General features: G+C 37.0%; 1 protein-coding gene across 1 annotated transcript in view; it reads right to left on the bottom strand.

Moving 5' to 3' along the window:
* The window catches only part of tln1 (talin 1), a 136614-nt gene that overhangs the window by 73783 nt on the left and 36411 nt on the right, over positions 1 to 26420 (bottom strand). Inside the window, exons 2-12 of the mRNA XM_062031499.1 lie at positions 23092 to 23254; positions 20775 to 20872; positions 17326 to 17455; positions 13033 to 13185; positions 12794 to 12936; positions 10528 to 10655; positions 5890 to 5950; positions 3903 to 4007; positions 3684 to 3839; positions 2676 to 2777; positions 1817 to 1893 (exon numbers count right to left, since the gene is read on the bottom strand). Coding sequence (XP_061887483.1) covers positions 1817 to 1893; positions 2676 to 2777; positions 3684 to 3839; positions 3903 to 4007; positions 5890 to 5950; positions 10528 to 10655; positions 12794 to 12936; positions 13033 to 13185; positions 17326 to 17455; positions 20775 to 20872; positions 23092 to 23221 — 1283 coding nt within the window. The 5' untranslated portion in view covers positions 23222 to 23254. The remainder of the gene's footprint in view (positions 1 to 1816; positions 1894 to 2675; positions 2778 to 3683; positions 3840 to 3902; positions 4008 to 5889; positions 5951 to 10527; positions 10656 to 12793; positions 12937 to 13032; positions 13186 to 17325; positions 17456 to 20774; positions 20873 to 23091; positions 23255 to 26420) is intronic.

The raw sequence follows: 26420 nt of genomic DNA, 5'->3' as shown, positions 1-26420 counted from the left end.
ATTTAAATTTGATTCTACAGATTTTCTAGATTTGCCAGAATAATTTTTTTGAATTTTAATCATAATAAGTTTGAAGAAATATTTCACAAATATTCTTCGTCGAAAAAACAGAAGCTAAAATGAAGAATTAAATTAAAATTTATGTATTATTCTTTACAATAAAAAAAATAAATTTACTTGAACATTGATTTAAATTGTCAGGAAAGAAGAGGAAGGAATTTAAAAGGTAAAAAGGTATATGTGTGTAAAAATCCTAAAATCATTTTTAAGGTTGTATTTTTTCTCTAAAATTGTCTTTCTGAAAGTTATAAGAAGCAAAGTAAAAAAAATTATGAATTTATTTAAACAAGTTAAGACCAAGTCTTTAAAATATTTTCTTGGATTTTCAAATTCTATTTGAGTTTTGTCTCTCTTAGAATTAAAAATGTTGGGCAAAGCGAGACCAGCTTGCTAGTAAATAAATACAATTTAAAAAATAGAGGCAGCTCACTGGTAAGTGCTGCTATTTGAGCTATTTTTAGAAAAGGCCAGCGGGCTACTCATCTGGTCCTTACGGGCTACCTGGTGCCCGCGGGCACCGCGTTGGTGACCCCTGCTATACGGTGTGCGAGACAGGGCTATGACCTGAACAGGACAATATACTGATGCTGCACAGTGCGAGATAAACTAGTATTACCTTAAAGGGAAGTTGGAGATTAATGGATATGTTTTAAAGGAGACTGCACTTTTTTGGAATGTTGTGTATCATTCACAATCCCTGTGTGAGACAAGAACACACATGTTTTCATCCTTTTTATGCATTCTAAACTGTAATATACGGCTTGTAGTAGACGGCTTACAATGCAAGTAACAGGGATGAGATCTATTGTGCCTATAAGGCGCTCTTAAAAACATCCAAAAACCTCAAACAACATTTTATATACATGCTGAAAGTATATACATTATGTAATGTAGTAAAAGGCACCTTCATATTATTTTCTTTAACAAAATACAACTTTTACTAATTATTGCAGACTTCATGGACTGGATGAGCTACAAGTTTTAGACTCTGAGTGATGAGCAGATCCAGCTCTAATGAAACACTAAGCATCATGCAGCGGTATTGCTAATGAAAAAACAAGAAACATAAACTCAGAGCAAAATAAAACAATCAGTTATTGTACAATATCTACTCTCACTGGGATAGCGACTGACGGGATATATAATCTTAGATTAAATAATTATAATCTTGACACAGGAGAAAGAAAAAAAAAGTGGGCGCTAACGACCTTCTTTTCATGTCTTTTCTTTTTTTAGAGGGCTTTATGGGCGCAATAGAGGACTCAAATTAGATTTATTGTTGGCCACTCTGTACTTGCCATTTATTACAAATTAGAATGCATAAAAAAGAAAAAAACCTGCATGTTCTTGTCTTACATAGGGACTGTGAATGACAAGCAAAATTCCAAAGAGACAATTTACTGATGTTACACAGTGCGAGAGACACCAGTATGACCTGAACAGGACAATTTACTGATGCCGCACAGTGCAAGAGACACTAGCAAAATCTGAACAAGACAAATTACTGATGTAGTATGGAAAACATATGAAGGAACATATATGCAATGCAGAAAATAGAAGGAAATACCCTTAATGATTAAGTAAATCAATTAGATTTAGACTTAATAGTAAAAGACAGGGTACATATTATTGTATTTTAAAAGTAAAAGACAACAAATATATATTGGCATTTTTACTATACATGTATTCTGAAAAGCTACTGACAATGGCTACCACAGTTGATTGTTGAAGCCTTCATGTTGAAAAGTGAACTTACTTTTTAGGTGATACAGAGTCCTCCAGCATGGTGGACTCTTCATCTCCCTCCAGGCCAAAGTGGTCCTTGCTTTTTTTCTGCCAGCAGTGAAGACCATATACAGTAAATTATAATATTTTGAAGAATTATTAGGGAAAGAATAACTAAACATGGAAAAGAATGAATAGTAGAACAATTCGACAAGGACAGTCACTTTCATCTGTGTAACCAACCAAGTTTGGCATATTATTATCTTCTTTTTTCTACCTAAAGATACCCACTTCATATTTCTATTTGACATTACATGACTTTTTAACTTGCATAATTGACCCGGACGCATGTGAGCAAATAACAAAGAGCAAAACAAATATATTTTGAAATATACATTAACTTTCCTCTGTTGCTTATTTTTTTTTAATTTCACAAGCTGGTGAGTTGCTTTTAGATGGGGGTCAAGCACAGCAGGACCTGCTGCTTGGCATGTTACAACCTCTAAAAGTGTCCAATTAGATCAGAAAAGTGGCTAGATTTGTCAGTAGTTGTTTCATGGAAAATGATAATATAATGAGGTCTAAATCCTAGCTAAATATAGCAACAAGGTCACAAAGTTGCAACACCGATCACTACCGTGCCATCTATTGTACAGACTTGTAATGACTAACTGCATTCACAGGCAGTCCCATTATAATGTGTTTATGAGCGAGCACATAACAGGTAGCAAATCTAATTATGGCAAACCTAATGTATTCGTGGCGGGCGGCATCAAATAAATAAAAGTATGGGAAATACATATGCATGGTCTCTTCATTGGTAAACATTGATAGTTAGGATGAAAATACAATTTGTGCATGTCACATTCCAAAAATAATCAATGTGTTACCTTCTTGAGAATGATGTCAATGTATCCAGCAATGAGTTGGGCTATCTGCTCTCCTTCAGTCGTCTGCACAGAGTAGTAACCGTCCTGGTAGTCTCCAAAGTCCTAAGAGTACAGGCTATGTCAAACTAAGTCTATAGTGCATTTGATATATATTATCATTTTGTCATACATTAAAAGATGAAATGCTTCACACTTGACTTCATCTCTCTCACACACTCACTTGCCATAAACCTTTTTTCAATAATCAGTGAAGTGGCTATTTCGTTTCAGAGTGGTCCCTGATGAGATTTAAAGAGATTTTCTCTCCAAAGGCCAATAGCTGGCGCCCCCTGTTGCCAACAAGTATTAACAAATAATTAGGTTTATATCGGCAGCTCCGGCTTCCTCCCGCCTCCAAAGACGTGCACCTGGGGATAGGCTGATTGGCAACACTAAAGCCTTAGTGGCACATATATAAATACATACATATATATAAAGATTTTTTTTTTTTTTACATTATTACGTACATTTTGACTGCCCTAAAAAAAAGCACACTGAGCACAAATCAGACTGAGTCACCAAAGCATATAGGATGATTTGTTTGGAATGATATCACAAAATGATACACAGGCAAGCAGACTACTTTGTTACGGGCAGTGTAACAAAGGCCTACAATAAACAACATAGTACACGAAAACTGGGGCAAACATTTGCTGATGGAAATCCAGATCCCATGAAAAGTTTGGTGTAGGCACACCAAGGAACGCTTTTAAAATGTGTCATGGCTGCTTTTTGTGAGTTGTTCATGTTGAGTCATGTCAGTCAAATTACATCAAGTATTGCCTCAACAGCAAGAAAAGGAAGCATTACTGGGATAAGTGGAAAGCACAACAAAGCAGAGCTGAATTCAAGGCAAAATAAATAGAACGTAGACACTTTGAGCTCCAAATAATTAAATAATGTCATTAGTCATTAGTGTGTGCAATGCACAGATCATGGTCGTATGTATTTATTGCAGAAAGACCTCACCAGGGTGAAGCTTTTTGGAGAAGCAGCCCAACGTTTAATGTTGGTCAGGTTCCATTCCTGGATCACTTCCTTTGTTTTCTCATCCACCCTCATTACACACTCTTTGGTGATGCCCAGGAGACGAGGCACCAGTTTGTTCTTGCCCTTCATTTTTTCCTGCAAGAGCTTTCATGTTAAAAATGCATGTATACGGTAGCATTACCCACACAGACTTTATACCTTGACCAAAAAAAACGACACTCCATAGGTTTTTAGAGACCTGGCCTGTTTCACATAGCTGACTTTGGCTTCAATCTCTGTCATATTCTGGCAGTTTTTGTGTGCCTGTAGAGAAAACACAATTATATCAGTGCCGCATATTGCTATTGAGGCCACATTGAAAAGAAAAACAAAGCCAGTAAAAATTTATACAGATACAAACATTGGAATAGTCACCATTTTAAAATCAGAATTCACTCACAGACTGTGTAAATACAGAATAATCATTGCCTTATATTGTAAATACATCAGTGCGAGACCAGCAGTCAGCGTCTATTTTATGATCTTTTATTGTAAATATACCTATCTTTTATAATAAATACAGCTGTCACTGTCTATGTTTAAAAGGAGACTGAACTTTTTTGGGGAATTTTGTTCTCACAATCATTATGAGAGACATAACGGCAGATGGATTTTTTTTTAATGTATTCTAAATATTAAAATAAATTAGATCAAAAGTCTGCGTACAGTGGAGCCTATGGGAGAAGTAAAATTCTGCCTATACAGCCCCTAAAAATATCCAAACCACCATTTGGGTTTTATGTACATGATGTAATTATATATGTAATGTAGTAATACGCACATTTATAATAACATTTAATATTTACGTATTTTGATTTTTTTAAGCAAACGAGGTGCATTAATTTCAAAAACGCATCACGTTTGCTTTTTCTTTCTTCATTACTGATTTCTACTCACTGCAGACTTGATGAGAGATAACTAACATAATAAACATTACTTACTGTGCAACGTCTGCTGTCATTAGAATGCCGACTGCTGGGATGTTCATATATTCCCATTTAGATGAAAAATGTGTCATAATCTTTGCGAAGAAGACACACACACACACGCACACACACACACACACGCACACACACACTCACACTCACAAGCGCTTTTCGTGTCGTTCTCGCCAGTTCCAGGTCCTATATGGCAGTAAAATTGTCCCAACTTGTCGGATTATATTCTTAGCCAGCTACATTTTTTAGGTGAGATGCATGATTTATGATCTACAATAAACTTACAGGGAGCAACAAAGCAAGTAAACAGCAGATCACTCGATGATGTAAACATAGGGACAAACGAAAGTGATTGTCGTCGCTTTAAATAGTTTTTATGCATTTGTGCTTATAATAACAATATCACTAATACCTGCTTAACATTCAAGTCACAAAATGTAAATGGGGTATTGTTGCCACTTTTTGAATGGTTATTTATCGGATTTTATGGGCGGAATGGTGGAGCTCCCATTGGCTCTGCTGTAAGCGGACTTTTAAGCGGACATTTATTTAAAACTAGTTAGAATGCATTTTTTTTAAATGCATCTGTCGTCATGTCTTTCATTATGATTGTGAACAATAGGCAAAATTCCCCCAAAAAGTGCAGTTCCCCTTAAAAGAGCTGCCATATACGACACATATAAAATGGAACATTATTCCTTGATGATCTATTAACGTATTGTTCTTTATTCTCATAAACTGCTCACAATAATGACTATTTCATAGTCTGAGAGTAAAATGTAACAATCCTGATCTGTCATTTATTTAATACTAGTTAGAATGCATTTTTTTTAAATGCATCTGTCGTCATGTCTTTCATTATGATTGTGAACAATAGGCAAAATTCCCCAAAAAAGTGCAGTTCCCCTTTAAAGAGCTGCCATATACGACACATATAATATGGAACATTATTCCTTGATGATCTACTAACGTATTGTTCTTTATTCTCATAAACTGCTCACAATAATGACTATTTCATAGTCTGAGACTAAAATGTAACAATCCTGATCTGTCACGCGGGTGTTTACTTGGAATATTCAGGCTCCTTTCTTGCAAAATGACTACTGTATTGTCTAATATTGCCTTGTAATGACACAGTGAAACAAAACAGATGTATTTAATGGAATACAGTATGCATGTCAGAGTGGTGTGTAGATAAATAATTGTACCTGAAAAATCTTTTTCTCTCCTTTGTGTTTGATGTACTCCTTGGGAAGGAACTCTTTTAAACTGTAATCAACAAATCATCAAAAAGGGTTAACATTCATACACGCCGTAATCATAACTGGCGGTGTGACGAGATCCTGCAAGATTAAAATGTGACGATACTCCTCATTTATAGAACGCAGTCAGAGCCAGATCCGTTTGGCCGTGAGCGAGCGATTAGAACCAATTATAATTTTGTTGACTAAAAATTGTCAACTTAGTTATCGTCAACAACCTATTTTACCTTGAAGAAAATAAGACGATAAAGAATCACAAAAATGCACGTTGACTAAAACTCTGACAAAATTAACTGACATTTTAGCCAATGAATAAAAGTGAGAGTAAAACGTTGACAAGAGAAGAAATCCAATCATATTTAATTTTGTCCTGTTGATGGGTGGGACGAGTTCGGAATATATCCAATTACAGCTCTTTACCAGCTTACATACTGTATGAAAGAGGGGCCAGGAATTAGTTACGAAGGAGAGCCAATCAGATGCTTTTCTTTTTGAGATAAGAACTTTGATATCACACCGCCAATTCAAAATAAATGGCTTTAACAACATGTTCCACATCATAATATGTGTACACCTTGGAGAAAAAGAAGCTATAATGCCATCAGCAGGTGAGTCATCGTGACATCTACACAACTGTAAGTTAAAGCTAACTCTACCGTATTACTTCTTACCCAAAATTGATCAAGGAATTATCTCTGCTTCAAGAAATTATTTATTTAATGGTAAAGCTAAAAGCATGATAACTTTTAATGTGGTCACACATGTGTAGCAAACAGAGGAAGTAGATGCAGTGTTTCTTATTAATCTATTTATATACTTAAGGCGGACAGTTATTAACAAACGAAAGGTTCCAGCCACTCTGCAACCCTGAGAGGGACAAGTGGTAGAAAATGGATGCATGAAATTTGCCCTGCCACATGTGTGTAATTGGTGCTTCCAGTTCTCCTGCGCTCATAAACAAATGATGATGAAGGCATGCATCGTAACTCCGTTTCACAACACAAATACATACCTGCTTGGCCAGAGATGTAGCATATAACAATTTTAAAAAATGCCTGATATTTATTGGCATTGACCTGTGGAGCAAAAAATTACTAACTACATCATTAGTGACCTTAAGATCATGCTCCTTTTGTGTCAACCAAATGCTTCGCACGTAGTCTAAACAAAGGTGCTTTCAAAATAAACTTTAAAGAGGCCTTATCTTTTATACATAATTTTTTAGTCGACCCACTTTACTGTAATTTTAGCTGACTAAAATGTAATGCAATTTTGTTGACTAACACTAATTCAATTTGGATGACAAAAATGAGAAAAAATCTAAAATACATTTTCGTCAAAAGACTTTTGACTAAAACAAAATTGCAAACAGCTGTCAAAATGAACACTAATTGGAACCATACATTAAATGCTTTGCGCACGCTACAAACGGGAAGCAAGCGAACAGCTCGCCTCGTGAGTGCACCATTGACTTTATTATACATTTGATATCTACGTTGAAAAAAGGGAATAAGTAAATAATTTAAATATGAATTGACATTATTACACTGTCATCCTGTGTTTTTGTTTGTTTATTTATAATTGTAATCAAAATGTAATCTTTTTAAGGGAGCTGTTTACAACTTGCTCAAAGTTAAATTTTTCCAACCAAAACATGTATCAATCACACCACCGGCGAGCTAATGTTACCATCAGTGGTTTAACACAAGGGTTCCCAACCTTTTTTGACCTCGTGGCCCAACCTCTGCATGACAGAGGGGACCGGGGCCCACTCCAGTATTAACACTGAATTAGCAATCTTACTCTTGATTTTAATCATATTCAACAATTATATCTAACCTACTCACAGTTTAACATGACTTATCTAACACATAAACCTTATGCTTAGGTCAGGCTGATTAGAAAAATAAATACTAATCAATTATACTGCAAATATATACTGCTCAAATAAATAAACTAAATTAATAATAAATATGTTTAACTAAACTGTCAACATTTAATTGCAAATGAAAATGCAGCTTCACTACTTTAGTCATATTTTTTGCGCTTAAACTTCTCTGACTTTAGCTCCAGACTTGTGTTTGTTTGAGATTGTCATTAATGCCATAAGTAATGGAAAAGTGTATTACAACTGAGTATTGCTGCAGCCCATACAGACCACCGCTGAGAAATAAAATGTTTTTCTTTCTTAACCAATAGGTTAAAAAACACTGGTTTAATAGAGCACATATATATATTAGAGTGTCTATATTTTTCATAATTACTGATTACATTGAATAAAAATTGCTCGTCGGCCAAAGAAATGTGTTTGGCATCCAGGCTTATCACTCACCGCTGTCTCGTCTACACGAACACGCAGGGAGCATGTGCACATACTATACACAAAAGCAGCCCAAGAGAAGCAACGAAGAGTTTGCAGTCATGTTGCTGTTACAATTGAATAAACATTCAATGACAGCAAGGGAATTAATGATATCAAAATCTCCCGGTACGATATTATTGTGGTATATGTCCAAAAAAAAAGATGCCATAGTGTGTCAAATTAAGTGGCAGGAATGTTTAGGATAAACCCACTTACAGTAATTGAACACAAATATGATGCTCAAATGTTCTAATCATATTTTTTTACTACAAACATGAATTTTTAAGTGCAAATAACTGTGCAAGAACGTATACTGTTTCAAATAATTGATTTACGGTTGACATCCAGTATAACAAGTGTAAAAAAATAATGTTCACTTTAGTGTCTTTCAACTTTTACTTTATGAGAAGCAGTGTCTACAGTCGACATGTTTTTATTTCAGTTTGGAAAAAGCCTGTTTTTCAGAAATGTTAACCAACAGTTTTATAATGTAAATACCTCACAAACTGATGTTTAGCTTCGCTGGCTTCAGATATCTTTCTTGGGTGACGGTTTATGACATGGCGACTTGTCCAGAGTGCAGCTGGATAGGCCCCAGTCCCCTCGCGGCATTGAGATGGGCACACAGTGTAAAATAAATGGATGGATTGATGATTTTTATCAAGTAGCATTTCAGTTTACTCGTATTTCCCGCAGTGTACATTGTTTTGCTTTGTTTTTTATTTCCCTCTGTGCGCTGCAATGTCGCCTGCGAAACATTCGAGACGGAAGTGGCGCGCTTTGCATTGCAAAACGCAAACTTTCTTACCTCCGCCAAAAATGGGATGTTTTTGCCAGGGCTTGTTTGTGTGTTTGTTAGCAACATAACTCAAAACAGTTTGGGACGGATTTTGATTACATTTTCAGGGAATGTCCACAAAAAGACAATTCCTCTAATCTACTATGAACCTTCACTTCCTGCTTATGGCGTTCCACGGCGGTCCTGCGCTGGGCAGAGGATTATGGGAAATGTTGTTTATTTTCAGACCCGGCCAACGCTAAAGCGCCAAAAAAAAACTACAGTTAGGGGCGGCATGGCGTAGTGGGTAGAGCGCCCGTGTCAGAAACCTGAGGGTTGCAGGTTCGCTCCCCGCCTCTTACCATGCCGTTGTGTCCTTGGGCAGGACACTTCACCCTTGCCCCCGGTGCCGCTCACACCGGTGAATGAATGATGAATGAATGATAGGTGGTGGTCGGAGGGGCCGTAGGCGCAAATTGGCAGCCACGCTTCCGTCAGTCTACCCCAGGGCAGCTGTGGCTACGAAAGTAGCTTACCACCACCAGGTGTGAATGAATGATGGGTTTTTAACATGTAAAGCGACTTTGGGTACTTAGAAAAGCGTTATATATCCCAGGTATTATTATTTCTTTTGATACCATCACACGTCACAGCATTATTGTGAAGACTTTGAAACTGCAATACCGTAACATCCCTCCATCCATCCATCCATTTTCTACCGCTTATTCCCTTCAGGGTCGCGGGGGGCGCTGGAGCCTATCTCAGCTACAATCTCCCTAATGAGAGGTAATATTAGCTATTTAAATAGCTATTCATAGTTGACAACAAACAAAGCTAATCGGCACGCGCATTTTACACACGGGCATAGTAAGATCATTGTCTGCTAAAAGCTGTAAGAGGGCAGGATATAATAATTAAAACACATTGAAAAGTTAACGCTCTCTAGGCATCTACATAAAGGTTGCAAACATCCCCTTTAATGATCGTGAATATTTTAAGCAGGAGCATTGGTATGACGAATATTGCCCCTGTAACTACTAGATATTAGATTCATACCCACATTTTTAATATCACCTAAAACTGATGTGAACTATCCAAACAACAGCAACTAGATTAATAATAGTTTTGAGAAAATATTTACTAGAAATGACAATATGTTACCGCATACTTCAGCAGATAAATTAGGAGGCTTTGTAACTCGTTTTGAAATTATTCTATTGTAACCTATTGCCACATAATATATTGTGATTTATATTCTTACCGCAAAAGGCTGCAGTATGCATTATGATATAGATATGAGGCCATATCGTCCATCCCTAATTGACATGTACAAATTTAACATGAGCTTCATTCCTATGACGAGTGAATGTGAACTTATGATCACAACTGTACATTACACAAGCCAATTAATTGATAAAGCCAGTAAAAAATACACAATACTCACTCTAAGAATCCAGGTTTGTGTTTGGATTCGTTGTGGTCACCAAACTGGATCTGACATTGATAACCTGCAAACTCGCAGGCCTTGTCGAAAGACACTGGATGAGACCCGTTTAGAATGTCATCACGGGCCTGTTCACATAAACACACAGACACACACACAATATTGCTCAATCAACACCAACAAATCTTTTATTAAGCTTTGGTTTGCAAAATTCACTGTATTGTACACACACACACACACACACACACACACACACACACACACACACACACACACATATATATATATATATATATATATATATATATATATATATATATATATATATATATATATATATATATATATATATATATATATATATATATATATATATATATATATATATATATATATATACATACACACACACACACCGTATTTTTCGGAGTATAAGTCGCACTGGCGTATAAGTCGCATTTTTTGGGGAAATTTATTTGATAAAACCCAACACCAAGAATAGACATTTGAAAGGCAATTTAAAATAAATAAAGAATAGTGAACAACAGGCTGAATAAGTGTACGTTATATGACGCATAAATAACCAACTGAGAACGTGCTTGGTATATTAACGTAACATATTATGGTAAGAATCATTCAAATAACTATAACATATAGAACATGCTATACGTTTACCAAACAATCTGTCACTCCTAATCGCTAAATCCCATGAAATCTTATACGTCTAGTCTCTTACGTGAATGAGCTAAATAATATTATTTGATATTTTACGGTAATGTGTTAATAATTTCACACATAAGTCGCTCCTGAGTATAAGTCGCACCCCCGGCCAAATTATGAAAAAAACTGTGACTTATAGTCCGAAATATATATATATATATATATATATATATATATATATATATATATATATATATATATATATATATATATATATATATATATATATATATATATATATGTGTGTGTATATACATACATATACAAGCATATATATATATATATATACCGGTATTTATATATATAGTGAGAGAGAGAGAGAGAGAGAGAGAGAGAGAGAGGGGAGAGAGGAGAGAGAGAGAGAGAGAGAGAGAGAGAGAGAGAGAGAGAGACAGAGAGACAGAGAGAGAGAGAATTTTGTAAAGATGTGATAATTAGATTGAATCAATAAGAAAAACGCTTCAATTTGTATGTATTTTGTCTTAATGTTGTTAAATGAGTTTAATTTAAAAAATGAGACTGCTCCAATACAGCACACATTAGAGCGGTGCACCTACGGTAATATAGATCGTTTTGCGAGTGTGTGTGGCAGGACAAGCGCAGTGCCAAGAGATATGGCGAAAGAGAGCAACGGGCCCAAAGAAGACAGGAGAAGATGTTGAAGGTTTCGCGATCAATTAAAAGTGAAAAACACAGACATGATGTTGAAATATTTGCACTCTCAAACAGAGCTGTTATTTCACAATAGCACTACATCAATGATGAGGCACATTACCAGAAAGCCTCCTTCATATTTATTAGCAGCAAGCAAGCAGAAACAAGATAAAAGTGTATTTTGGCAGCTATTGCCATCTTATATGTTTGAAGCCGAGCCGTGGGTGGAGTAGCTGCCCTTAGCAGGAGGAGGATGTTGATTGGAAGGCTGTAGAAGCTGCACCGCTGCTAACGGTTTGATTTCCAATGGTCGGAAAACCAAGTTATTTCAATCTCTAGTTATAACGCTAGCAAGTAATAAATGATAAATGGGTTATACTTGTATAGCGCTTTTCTACCTTCAAGGTACTCAAAGCGCTTTGACAGTATTTCCACATTCACCCATTCACACACACATTCACACACTGATGGCGGGAGCTGCCATGCAAGGCGCTACCAGCACCCATCAGGAGCAAGGGTGAAGTGTCTTGCCCAAGGACACAACGGACGTGACTGGGATGGTAGCAGGTGGGGATTGAACCCCAGTAACCAGCAACCCTCCGATTGCTGGCACGGCCACTCTACCAACTTCACCACGCCGTCCCCAGTAAGTAAGTAAGTAAGACCAGATGTTTTGGGGCTGATCTTACAGTGTTAATTGTGGCATTTTCTACGCCATCGAGCAGCTCGGAGGCTCGTAACTTAACTTATGTTCCCAATTTAAAGCATAACAAAAATCTGAGAGACCGCTCGTATCTTAAAATACTTGCAAGTTAAGGTACCTAAAATTTGAGGTACCATTGTGTTTGCATGACAGCACTTGTGATTGAAGAAGAGAACAAGATTTGAGTACCTGCACATAAAGCAAGTTGAGCTGTACAGGGTCTCTGGAGTCCACGTTTTGGTCTGAGTAGAAGAACTTCCTTCTTAGCAGCAACATCTCTGTCTCCTCGACACCTTGTTCTCGTAAAGTCCGCCCATGGTCCAACCAGTTCACTGAGAACGCAACAGCAAATTACCACTTGAAGTCTTTAACATTTACATTTAACATTATTCATATGTCAAAACTGACGAAATATGCAAAAGCCATACATTCATCATCTGTGTGGAGCTTTTGCTTTAACTTTTCCATCTTCTTGTCATCTCTTAGCAATGTCTTGTCTCTTTTAAGGGTTCCAGTGGCTTCCTCCCTCTTCTCCTCACCGATGTCTCGCACCAGCGAGTACTCGTCATAGTTGGTAATGCCTAACAAAAGACATTCAGGTTAGTAGACTTGCCTTTGAAAGTAATTTATTTGGGATGTCTGATAATATCGGCATAAGACTGTGATATTGCATCGTACCCCATCGTTTTTTTCAGTCGATATTGAAAAGGTATTTCCAAGATTTGAGCGCATGTGATGACGCGTGATCATAGTGATATGTTAGTGTTCTCATGAATAGTTTATTTAATTTTTCACTTTTGAATTCATTCTTCTACGTGCACCGACTTGACTCTTACGACTTTGACCCTACACAGTACACACCCTCAGTCAATCATCTTTTTGCAATGCTTGTCAGATAATTGTGAATAAAGGTGCATAAAATGATAAACATGTTGCATAAAACATGAAATGATTGAAAACAAGTTAATTAAACAGGAGTGAAATTGTATCTTCTTTGTCAGACAATGAATGTAGCAGATGGGTTCTACATGTAAAGCGACTTTGGGTACTTGGAAAAGCGCTATATAAATCCCAGGTATTACTATTATTATTATTATGAAAATAACACTTCTAATAAGTCTTTGTTCTTACAAAAAATCAGTGCGCATAAACACATATTTGAAATGAGTCCATCATGTCACTGCACTGATATTCCTTGGAGGCAGGGCAAGAATTTCACGGCGGCCATGACGGCCGTGGCTCTCATTGCCCTTCTGTTTGGCCATGTGAATGAATGATATGCGCCACAGCCACATTGGCCGTTATGCCTTGACGGACGCATCTCTTTGTCTCTGCGCAATTTTTATGTCATTAAGACTACTTTGACCAGTGGTGGGTTTAATTCTGCCTCGTATGAACCGCCGGAGTCCCACACGCAGCACAACGCTTTACAACACAAAGCATTACCGGGCCAAACAGGAGTTAAATCCAACGCACACAGACTGTAATCCGGATGTGCGAACATCTCCGACTCCCCAATCCCATTGCACTGAATGGGATTGGGGAGATGTGTAAGTTTGATACATTTGTGAAAGCATAAGAAGACAATAAACTCTCAACCTATAATATGTAACACACTGCTCATATTTAGCTAAGCAACGCGACAGTGTGCAGGATTTGCAGTTTACCCCTAACCCACTCAACCACGTTAGTTTAACGTGAATGAAATTATAAAGAAAACACTCCTGGCCGTGCACTAAATAATAAAGCCTCAACATGTTATCGTCATTATGGGCAAAAGAAAGAAATTATTAAGAAATAAACAATTCTGTGAAATAAACTTCACTAAAAGCTTCATTTATTTAACGGAAAGTAATGCATATTAAACATTTAATCATCCTTAACTAGAGATGTCCAATAATATCGGCCGATAAATGCTTTAAAATGTAATATCGGAAATTATCGATATAGTTTTTTTTATTATCGGTATCGTTTTTTAAATTTTTTTTAATAAATCAACATAAAAAACACAAGATACACTTACAATTAGTGCACCAACCCAAAAAACCTCCCTCCCCCATTTACACTCATTCACACAAAAGGGTTGTTTCTTTCTGTTATTAATGATCTGGTTCTTACATTATATATCAATATATATCAATACAGTCTGCAAGGGATACAGTCCGTAAGCACACATGATTGTGCGTGCTGCTGGTCCACTAATAATACTAACCTTTAACAGTTAATTTGACTCATTTTCATTAATTACTAGTTTCTATGTAACTGTTTTTATATTGTTTTACTTTCTTTTTTATTCAAGAAAATGTTTTTAATTTATTTATCCTATCTTATTTTATACATTTTTTAAAAAGGACCTTATCTTCACCATACCTGATTGTCCAAATTAGGCATAATAATGTGTTAATTCCACGACTGTATATATCGGTATCGGTTGATATCGGTATCAGTAATTAAAGAGTTGGACAATATCGGAATATCGGATATCGGCAAAAAGCCATTATCGGACATCCCTATCCTTAACCTTCAAGCTACATTAATTATGACTGTGGACTTAAAATCATTGTTTAATTTAATCGCCTTCCTGCCCTGCTATTTGGTCTTTGTGTCCTGAAAAGGTTGACGACATCAAAGGCCAAGTGGCCTTGCCCCTAAAATGGCAAAATTCCAGGCATGCTTGAAGGTGTCCCTTATGAACATTATTTTGTTGCAAACAAAGCGATTGCATTCCAGTAGCTAATTAATATGGACGGTTCATATCTGCTACTAATAACTTGTTATCGCTCTGCCAGAACACAGGTTTATTGATAGAAACAGATGAATGTGTTGTAGTCTGTTGACAATAATGAGAGCAATGTGGGTGTAATTTTATATAGACTGTTGCAGACTGTTTTTCTCTCTCGAAGACATATATTACTTTTCTATCTTTTTTTCTTGCAAAAGAGAGACCTTGTAATGTAAGCCAACAATACAATGCCTCTCTTTGCAAGAAAATAAGATTTTAATAATGGAATTACTAATTTAATATTTACAGTGCTTATTGAAAATGGTATCAGTTGGAGCATCTCGATGAAGGGTTATGAAGAAGTCTACAGACATGAACACAAAGATGTCACAGCTGCACTCAGGAGTCAGGTAACACAGAAGGCAGTTTAACCCCAAGCTATATCCAGTTTATAATTTCAATGATTGTGTTAGTCCACTGTTTCATATTTTGTACTTCCATGAATATTTGTGTCACTTAGAAATCTTCACTTTTAGAAATTGTATAATTGTTAGCATTAGGAGTGTCACAACTTTTTCACTTCTGATACAACACCGATATTGGAGCCTTGAGTATTGGCCAAAACTGATATTGATCCAATACGATATCAGCATGAATCATACAGTATATACTTTTATTGTTTTTTAGTGTGGAATTTTAAAAAAGCTAATCAAGTGAAATTAGTATAAATTAGTAACAATGGGTATACTTATGTACATATGATTGCTTTGTTTTTCCTTTTTCTTTTTTTTTCATAAGATTGCACGTTGTCATTATGGGGTATTGTATATAGAATTTTGAGGACAAAAATCAATTTATTCCATTTTGGAATAAGGCTGTAACATACCAAAATGTGGAAAAAGTGAAGCGCTGTGAATACTTTCTGGATGCACTGTAAACACTGAGACACAGCTGCAATAAAGATCGGCTACGCATTGCATGATCGAGATCAGGACATCTCTACTATTTATTACCAACCATCTGTAATGGACTTATGCTGTCTTTAAGTTGAAGTGGAGTTATAATTGTTTTTCAACGAAACCTAGTGGCCACAATAGTTCTTAGTTAAGCTTATGAGGCCATTGGTTAAATGATGCAGACACGTTCATTACTGGATACATTCTAAAACATATGTCTATCTTGTGTGCTAATGTGTGCTATTGTGTAGCTGCTAGATTCTAGTAGCCTATAGCCCATGTTTACCTTTTGTAAATTACTTGACTAAAATACAAGAAAAGACCAACCTTATGTGCTTATTTGGAGGACATCTGTATCAGAGATTTTATCTTCAAGCCGATATCTGACCAATATCAAATTGGGACACCTCTAGTCAGCATTATTTAGTTGTATTCTTATTTGTGAATTATTTCATACTAACCTGTCTTAATTGTTGACAGTAAAACATGTTATTTTACTTGACTTCTGCTTACAAATTTTCCAACACATTTAAAAATAAATATGGCAATTTTTTCACACTTATATAACAGTATTTGTCTTATTGTGCACAAACAGTTTTTATTTTTGAAATGTATGCATTAAGCATGTTAATTCATGACATCACTATGTCACCTGACATTAGTTTGAGGGTAGAGCTGCTGCGTATATCCGTAGCACTTGATATCGGTATGTTAAATAAAGAGATGGACAATATCGGTATATCACATCTTGGTAAAAAAAAAAAACAATTCCCGAGAATTGACACATTAGGATTTAGATTTAGGGTGACAGCACAGTAGCTTAGTTTTCTAGGACTGGGCCTTGAAAACCTGGAGGTTCCCAGCATGAAAAAAAAAAAGGAAATTGCAACTTCTTCTGGGAAACTATGTGCGTGGTTTGGTTGTTTGGGGTGTACAACATAAAATACAAAAAAATACAATTACACTTGAGAGATTCTAACGAGTGAAATTAATCAAAATGAAGAATATTCAAATCTGTGCGAGTCGTGTGAGTCATAGCTGACCTATTCTGGCGCAGATGGTCATGAGCATGTCGCTGACGATCTTGGAGTCATCCACCATGACAGTCTTCACTGTACCATCCAGCATGCGGATTTTCAGCGGCCTTTGCTTCTTCTTGTACTCAAGGGTGTCCTTGGAGGTGGAGTGATAGTCATGTTAAAATGTATCGGATAGACTAACTCAAATATTCATCATATAAAAAAAGCAACATAAAAGTTTACAACGTCTAAGAGTAACAAACCTTTTTATATTAAACTATACTAATATTAAAGTTTGTTTTGTTTTATTATGGTTAGTTTGTATTTTTTGCACCTAGCAATGATTCTGATGCGATAGAGAAGGTTTTCCCCTTAATGTTTTTGATCGTGGTGGTGCAACATACCTTAAAATTTTGGGTTTTTTAGGGGGGAAAAAATAAAGTATCATAATGTATTGTAGTGTCAAGAAGAAGACACAGAGTCTGACACTCATTTTAGATTTTATTGCCAATCTTGTGCTAAAAACGGGCCCAATTCCAACACGTATTTCTGTTAGAATAATTGTATCTAAGTTATCACAAAACTTTGTGTTGCCATGAGTTCCGGGCGAGAAGACAAAAGCTGTCTTTGAACCTACCAAGAAGAAAGCTTGTAAAACTCCACTGTGTAGGATGGGAAGCAACATGAAGGTGTTCTGTTTCTTTCATGTATTGTAATCCACAGAAAGATTTTGTTTTGATCCGAGAACTACAAAGCAGAGAGAAAGCAGAATCTGCCCAAGTTCCAGGCACTGAACTGTTTTACAACCTCTTCTTTGAACTCTTTTACGACCTTTTCTTTGAACTCTTTTACGACCTTTTCTTTGAGCTGTTTGTAATCAAAGGCGATGGCTGTTTACGACCACCGTCCCTTAGAAACAGCTGTTGCCATGTAATCAGGGAAAGTCCAAATAAAAGAGGAGGCGTACAATCTTTCGCCAGAGCGTGTTGAGACATTATACAAGAGTACAGTGTCTACGGGTTTCTCCTCATTGAGCTAAATTTAATTCTGTCTCTGTTTAATTCCTTGCTTCTTGTCTTGTTTAATAGATGTCATCAGTGTTTGAACCTGACAATTTCCTCCGTGCACACATGTCTATCTCCGTGTTTCACTGCTCGACACACAACAACACTTTCTCATTCTCCGCTGACAGAGTGTTCACAGACCATGGGAAATATGAACATCATGACACACTAACATACACATCAACACCATAATTATTTGCGCACTATTGACTATTCATGCTCCGAAAATTTGGCCGCCGAAAAAAGACGTACTTCACCGGAACAGCGCTCGGGGCGTTGCGTTTTTCTGCCCACGTGGGGTGTGGTGTTTCGCTGGCTTGAGAGCTGGTTGTCCCTTGTGCCTTGCAATCTGCCAGGCGCTTCTGTCTACGGCCTATCACTTGCATACACACATACATACATACACTCATGCGTCCACGTTTAATCATACATATATTAACGTTGTGTCCCCTCAGAGGAAACAGAGTAAAACACGGTACACTGATAAAGCTAAACCTATTTTTTCTATAACAATCTATAAGGTTAATATAGTTCGCTTCTCTTTCTTCCCCTCCATTTATCTGCTTTTCTTTTGTAATTCAAGTATTCACTGCATTCATGTATTGTTGATTTTACAGGAGGGTCCTGTAAAACAGGGGCTCTTAACCTTAACTTTGGGGCCCAACCTTTCCACTTACAGAGGGGTATGGGACCAACTCAAATATTAACATTGAATTGATTTTATTCGTATTTAATAATTATATCTAAACTACTTACAGTTTACAACCTTGTGTTAATGATGACGATATGAAACCATGCGTTAAAAAGATACTTATATATTTTAATATAAAAATAAGTACCGCATAAGAAGAAACTCATAAATAACTGATGGCCTTTTTTTTTTTAAACAGAAAAGTATGTTGTGCTAAAATAAACTAAATTAATAATAATTATGTTTCTTAACTTAACTGTCAATAACAATTAAAATGCAAATAAAAATACAGCTTCACCATAATTTTTGCGCTCGTATTATGATTTTTTTTCTACATTTAAAACACCTTGTGGTTTTTATAACATGTAATGGTCGTACTGTAGTTAAAATGTTGCATGGTTTGTTTAGCAGACTGTCTTCAAGCCCTTTTCTGACCGTCTCTTCACGATGCAACATTTTGTGGGCGGTTTTATTTATGTGCATCCACTTCAACTGCGTTTTCTCCCTGCCAGCTATGTTGTAGTCATTAGCGCTTCCATATAAAGTCTTCAGACAGATATGAGATAGAACATTACACTATTTTGTATTAGAAATGGCAACAGCGGACAATGCATGTGCATGCACGAGACAGTCTGCCTCACAACAAGATGATAGAGAGAAAGACGACAGCGGATTCGCGCAAAACTCTTCCGGTAAAACTTTACCCGAGATATCCATTACACTTGGGAAAAACTGTTATATTCTGTTTATCTGCTATGTTTGTTGTGGTTACACATTCTGTTTCTTTCTCCTTTACATTGACTTCCGATGGAGGATGATACCACTGTGCGCACGTGTCAACAATTTTCTTCAATCACTCTATAAATACCTGACGATTACTCTTATCTTCGTACGGGCCAAACAATTTCCTGAATCCTTCACTTTTGCTGCTCCCAAGTATGAGAACTCCATTCTACTACTGCTTGCTTGTAGCTTAATTATCCAAGTTGGCTGCTGAAGCCTGCCCCTTCCCTGGTTCCTGTTTTGTTGGTGTTTTTTCTAAACGTTTGCTCTTACGCCATTGCATGTTTTTTCTGCCTTTTGAGCATTAAAAGACTGTAAGCTGCATTGCGCCTGAATGTACCTTTTTGCATACTGGAATCTTCTTGAGAAAAAATCAACAAAAACATCACTAATTGGGCAAATAACAAACAGCTTGTTTGGAGAAAGTATGAAGGAAGGCAAGATTGTTAAATATATACTGTATCACCACCATGCCTCCATGGTTTGATTTCAAATTTCTGTGACTCATGAAGATCCCAGTTACACAAAAACAGGTACCAATAGGTAAGGAAATTTGGTTTTGCACAATAGGTGCCCTTTAAGAAACCTCACTACTACTTTAGCACCAGACTTCTTCTGTCTGTTTGATATTGTCATTACTGCCACAAGTGGTGGAAAAGTATATTACAACTGAGTACCTCTGCGGCCCCATACGGACGACAGCTGAGAACCGGATATTTTTTGGCGACCCTCTAGGGGGCGCTCGCAGTCAAGCAATGAGCCCCGGCCCTATAATTAAGAAACACTGATGTAAAGTTAACATTCTTTAAGATTTATACCAATTTTCCTTGATCCCCTATGTAGAAATTACTTTTTTGGTCCCAAAGTAAAGTATTTGCAGTATCATAGGTAAATTTAAGCATAAAGGAATTTCTGTAGTTGTAGAAGTTACTTACCCCATTCCTCAACATATAGTAGTCCAGGGCTTTTCCAGCTTCTAGCCAGATGCCTTTTTTGGGGTCTTCATCAGAGAGAAACAGCCCAAAGTCATTGGCTGAAAAATAGAAAGAAGAGTCTGACTCCTCTAATATCATTGCTGTAAATAAGACCAATGACCAGTATGTTTACTGCATACAAAATAATCATTGAACAAAACAAGGCAAATTTAGATAACTCCGTTTTTTCTTTATAACAAAAAAATGTTAAAGTCAAGTAAAGGTGACGCCATAAGAAAGAAAGTTCAGATAGGGTGTGGAGTACACACTACTCATTGTTGTTTCTGCACACGGATGCAATAAAGGCTTTCAGTGATTGACTCCTTCAGTCACAACCCAGAACATAATGCAGTAGAATGACACCAACACCAGGGTTTCCCCCAGATAGCAAATATACTTGTGGTGGTGGGGGCGTGGCTAGGTGTGTGGTCAATATGAGATCTTCATATCATTTGCATAATGAGCATTTATGCATACATTTTCTTTAAAAAAGCTTGAAAAATGTTACACATACATTTGAAAACAAGTCTGTGTTATTAGTAAATATTATTAACAGATATAATGCAATTGGGGATAGGCTGATTGGCAACACTTAATTGGCCCTAATGTGTGAATATGAGTGTGGATGGTTATTATCTGTGTTGGCCCTACAATGAGGTGGCGACTTGTCCAGGGTGTACCCTGCCTTCCGCCCGAACGCAGCTGTCAGGCTCCAGACACCCCCGCAACTCAGAGAGGGACAAGCGGTAGGAAATGGATGGATTATGTCTTATATTGTTTTTCCCTGTTTTTAAATTGTTGCTGTATTGTACAATGTAAAATTGCCTTTGTTGAGAATTTTTAAGCTTTTAGAGACTTCTCCAATCCTTTTAGTGACGTTTTCTTTATTAAAAACAACTACCAACAAATCTAGCATATTTTTACGGTGTTATTGGAGACTGTACTCGTGTGTAGAGAGTGTTTACTTCTGTTGCTCGATGTCCTCGAAGAACAGTGTCACTCAAAACCGCCACCATCCCCTTAATACTTGCATATTGCCCAATTTGTAGATTGCTGTCCGTGGGTATATCTCTGATATCTGTTATTGACCATACCACTGCTGTTTTTAATGCTGTACCTGAGCACACGTGATGTATATCAACAGTTTTTCATTAATAAGGTTCAGTCTGTCAGGCAATCCATCCCAAAGGTCCCAACTACTGCCCTACTCGGTCCTCCTGTACAGCACATTTTTGAGAATTTTGAATCAATTTCCATTGCTCATCTTAAAAAATCAGCCCAGCAATTAAACCCCACTGGCTGTAGTCTCGATATTATACCTGCAAGAATAATGCTGGAGGTTATGGACATTGTTGGTCCAAGCCTTATTAACAGTTCTCCTTATTAAACATCTGATTTAGGCTGGGTCCTGTCCCCACAGCCCTGAAGCATGCTGTAGTCACACCACTTCTAAAAAAGCATAACCCAGGCCAATTGATTCTATCCAACTTCCGTCCAATATCACATCTCCCTTTTTTGTCCAAGATCTTAGAATAACTTGTCCTCGCACAACTTCAGGCATATCTGTCCCATTAAATACTGCAGCTAAACTCTAAATAAATGATAACCCTAAATAAAAGATATCTTAATTAGAACTTAAATAAAACCGTTAATTCAATGAAATTAAAGCATATTCTATATCTTTTTGACCTCAGTTAAGTATTCTTTTCTTAATTATTAAAATATTTGATTTATTACTAATAGTCATACTTTGTGGAAATGTGTTTACCACAGTCAGGCCTGAAACCAATTGGCCGCGACATACACTAATAAAACTAATACACTGTCAGGAAGGAAAAAAATCACACATGTGAGGTTGTCACATAGGGTTGAATATGTAAAGGCAAAGATAAAATAATCAAAACAATTCTACACTGGCCTCAATAGGGTTGATGTAAAAATACTCTTATATAGTAAGAAAGAAAGAGCCCTAAACTGGGGTTTATCCACAAAATGATCACAAACACTGTAGACTGGAAATTGTCTGAACTGTAGGGTGTGGCTTCCCTATGATTGTCATCTTGCAAATGAATGGAGGAGAATAGTCACAAAACTGTATTTGCACATATTTTACCTGAAGGTTTTTTTTTTTTTAATAAAAGGGTTCAAGAACTAAAATAGTTGTATATTTAAAAGTGTATTGTTGTTCTTTACAACTACTATCATGCAGCACTTACGAGTGAATAATGTCTTGCACACGTGTGTGTGTGAGTGTGTGTATTTTGAAACAGGAACTCACGCTGTCCAAGTTGTGCCTCTGTAACTCTCTCCCTGATGATGCGGCAGGCGTCATACACCATGGTGGAGGGCTCAAACTGCATGGTCTTCACCACATTGCCCACGCCGATCTTTAGCGACAAGGCAACCATGATTGCTCTTTTCCACGTCCTCCCAATTCACACCTGAATGAGAACAAATGTAAAAAGAATAAGTCAAATATTACAGTAGAATGTTTTAACATTTTTTCTATACACGGTGGGCAAAAAGTAGGCATACACTTTTTATTTTTATGCAAATTGCCAAACCAACTTTTCCTAAGTGTTAGTATCGTTTTTTCTGTATTTGGCATGTGCAAAAGAGCTGAAAATGTGAAATCAAAAAATGGAGGCATTGAGAACACTGCAAAAAGTCAGTGTTCAAAAACAACAACAAAAAATACAAAAATTAGGGGTATTTTATTTGAACTAAGCAAATTTATCTGCCAATAGAACAAGAAAATTTTGCTTGTCAAGACTTTCCAAATCAAGTCAAATTAGCTAACCTCAATTAACCCAAAAATACCTTAAAATAAGTATATTCTCACTAATAACAACTGTACTACTATATGAGTACGTATTTTCTATTGTTTCATTGAAAATAAAACAGCAAAGTCCATTTGGCTGTCATCTGTTTTAATATGAGACACAATTGCGTCAAAGACATGATTTTTTTTTAACATGCTTGAAATAAGAAATTATTACTTTAAAAAAAGTAGTTTTTACTTGTGAGTGTTGATGACACAGCTTTGCAACAGTTGATATTCTAGTTTCAAGCATGTTTTACTCAATATAGGTCATAAAATCTGAGCAACAAGCTGTAATACCTTACGGAGATAATTTAGGACCAAAACCCTTAAAACAAGTAAAACACTTAGTGAGAAGAAGTATCTTATCAGACAGAAAATAAGCAAATATCACCCTTATTTGAGATATTTAATCTTACTTAGATTTCAGTTTTTGCAGTGAAGATATTTATAAAACAATCTTGCCTTCCTTCATACTTCCTTAAAACAAGCCGTTTGGAATTTTCCCCATTTGTGACGTTTTTTTCCAATTGGTGAAGTCGGTGGATAGCTCCATATAGAGTAAAGATTTACTCGAACTTGCGCGAGTCCGCCATTGTAGTCCAACGTCATCAATAAGTTCTTCATTTTTCTCTATCATCTTGTTGTCATGCAGACTGGCTCGTTCATGCACATGAATGCTCCGCTGTTGCCATTTCTAATACAAGTAGCAAGTAGCTCTAACTTATATGTGTCAGTAGACTACATATTGAAGCGCTAAAAACTACAACATGGCTGACGAGGAGAAGACACAGTCGAAGTGGAGGCACATAAAATAAAACCTCCCACAAAATGCCGCATCCTAAAGAGACAATCAGACAGCGAGTTGAAGATGGTCTGTAAAACATAGTCAAGGCAAAATTTGGACCAAAAACCACTATTACATTTTATGTAGACCACAAGGAAGTGTTTTAAATGTGTCATAACATGACCCCTTTAAAGGCCTACTGAAACCCACTACTACCGACCACACAGTCTGATAGTTTGATGAAATGATGAAATCTTAACATTGCAACACATGCCCATACGGCCGGGTTAACTTATAAAGTGCAATTTTAAATTTCCCGGGAAACTTCCGGTTGAAAACGTCTATGTATGATGACGTTTGCGCGTGACGTCGATGGTTGAAGCAGAAGTATTCGGACACATTGTATCCCAATACAAACAGCTCTGTTTTCATCGCAAAATTCCACAGTATTCTGGACGTCTGTGTTGGTGAATCTTTTGCAATTTGTTTAATGAACAATGGAGACTGCAAAGAAGAAAGCTGTAGGTGGGATCGGTGTATTAGCGGCTGGCTGCAACAACACAACCAGGAGGACTTTGAGTCGGATAGCAGACGCGCTACCCGACGCTAGCCGCCGACCGCATCGATGATCGGGTGAAGTCCTTCGTCGCGCCGTTGATCGCTGGAACGCAGGTGAGCACGGGTGTTGAGCAGATGAGGGCTGGCGTAGGTGGAGCGCTAATGTTTTTATCATAGCTCTGACGAGGTCCCGTAGCTAAGTTAGCTTCAATGGCGTCGTTAGCAACAGCATTGCTAGGCTTCGACAGGCGGTACAGCATTAACCGTGTGGTTACAGGTCCAGTGTTTGGTAGTATTGTTGATCTTCTGTCTATCCTTCCAGTCAGGGGCTTATTTATTGTGTTTCTATCTGCATTTAAGCACGATGCTATCATGTTAGCTCCGTAGCTAAAGTGCTTCACGGATGTATTGTCGTGGAGATAAAAGTCACTGTGAATGTCCAGTTCGCGTTCTCGACTCTCATTTTCAAGAGGATATAGTATCCGAGGTGGTTTAAAATACAAATCCGTGATCCACAATAGAAAAAGGAGAAAGTGTGGAATCCAATGAGCCCTTTTACCTAAGTTACGGTCAGAGTGAAAAAAGATACGTCCTGCACTGCACTCTAGTCCTTCACTCTCACGTCCCTCATCCACGAAACTTTCATCCTCGCTCAAATTAATTGGGTAATCGTCGCTTTCTCGGTCCGAATCGCTCTCGCTGCTGGTGTAAACAATGGGGAAATGTGAGGAGCCCTTCAACCTGTGACGTCACGCTACTTCCGGTACAGGCAAGGCTTTTTTATCAGCGACCAAAAGTTGCGAACTTTATCATCGATGTTCTCTACTAAATCCTTTCAGCAAAAATATGGCAATATCGCGAAATGATCAAGTATGACACATAGAATGGATCTGCTATCCCCGTTTGAATAAAAAAATAAATCATTTCAGTAAGCCTTTAAACTAGAGTTAAAAGGGACACATCCTAGTAAATGAATAAATGAAAAAATAAATAACAAATATTGCAGTTGAAAATCTTTATTCATGACACATTAAGAAAATAAATTCAAATCAAACTCTATGGAGGTTTGGATTCACAATCAAAGCCCTCAAGATACACTATATTGCCAAATGATGAGAATCGGGTTGGCCCGGCCACAGGTGTATAAAATCAAGCACTTAGGCATGGAGACTGTTTCTACAAACATTTGTGAAAGAATGGGCCGCTCTCAGTGATTTCCAGCGTGCAACTGTCATAGGATGCCACCTGTGCAACAAATCCAGTCGTGAAATTTCCTCGCTCCTAAATATTCTAAAGTCAACTTTATTATAAGAAAAGTGAAGAGTTCCAGGATACCAAAACAATTTGGAAAATTCCATGCTCCCAACCTTGTGGGAAGTTTGGAGCGGGCCCCTTCCTCTTCCAACATGACTGTGCACCAGTGCACAAAGCAAGGTCCATA

Source organism: Entelurus aequoreus, linkage group LG21 (assembly GCF_033978785.1).
Source record: "Entelurus aequoreus isolate RoL-2023_Sb linkage group LG21, RoL_Eaeq_v1.1, whole genome shotgun sequence".
In the NCBI taxonomy this organism is placed as follows: Eukaryota; Metazoa; Chordata; class Actinopteri; order Syngnathiformes; family Syngnathidae; genus Entelurus; species Entelurus aequoreus.
The sequence above is the reverse complement of the archived record's forward strand: the minus strand, read 5'-3'. Positions and strand labels throughout refer to the sequence as shown.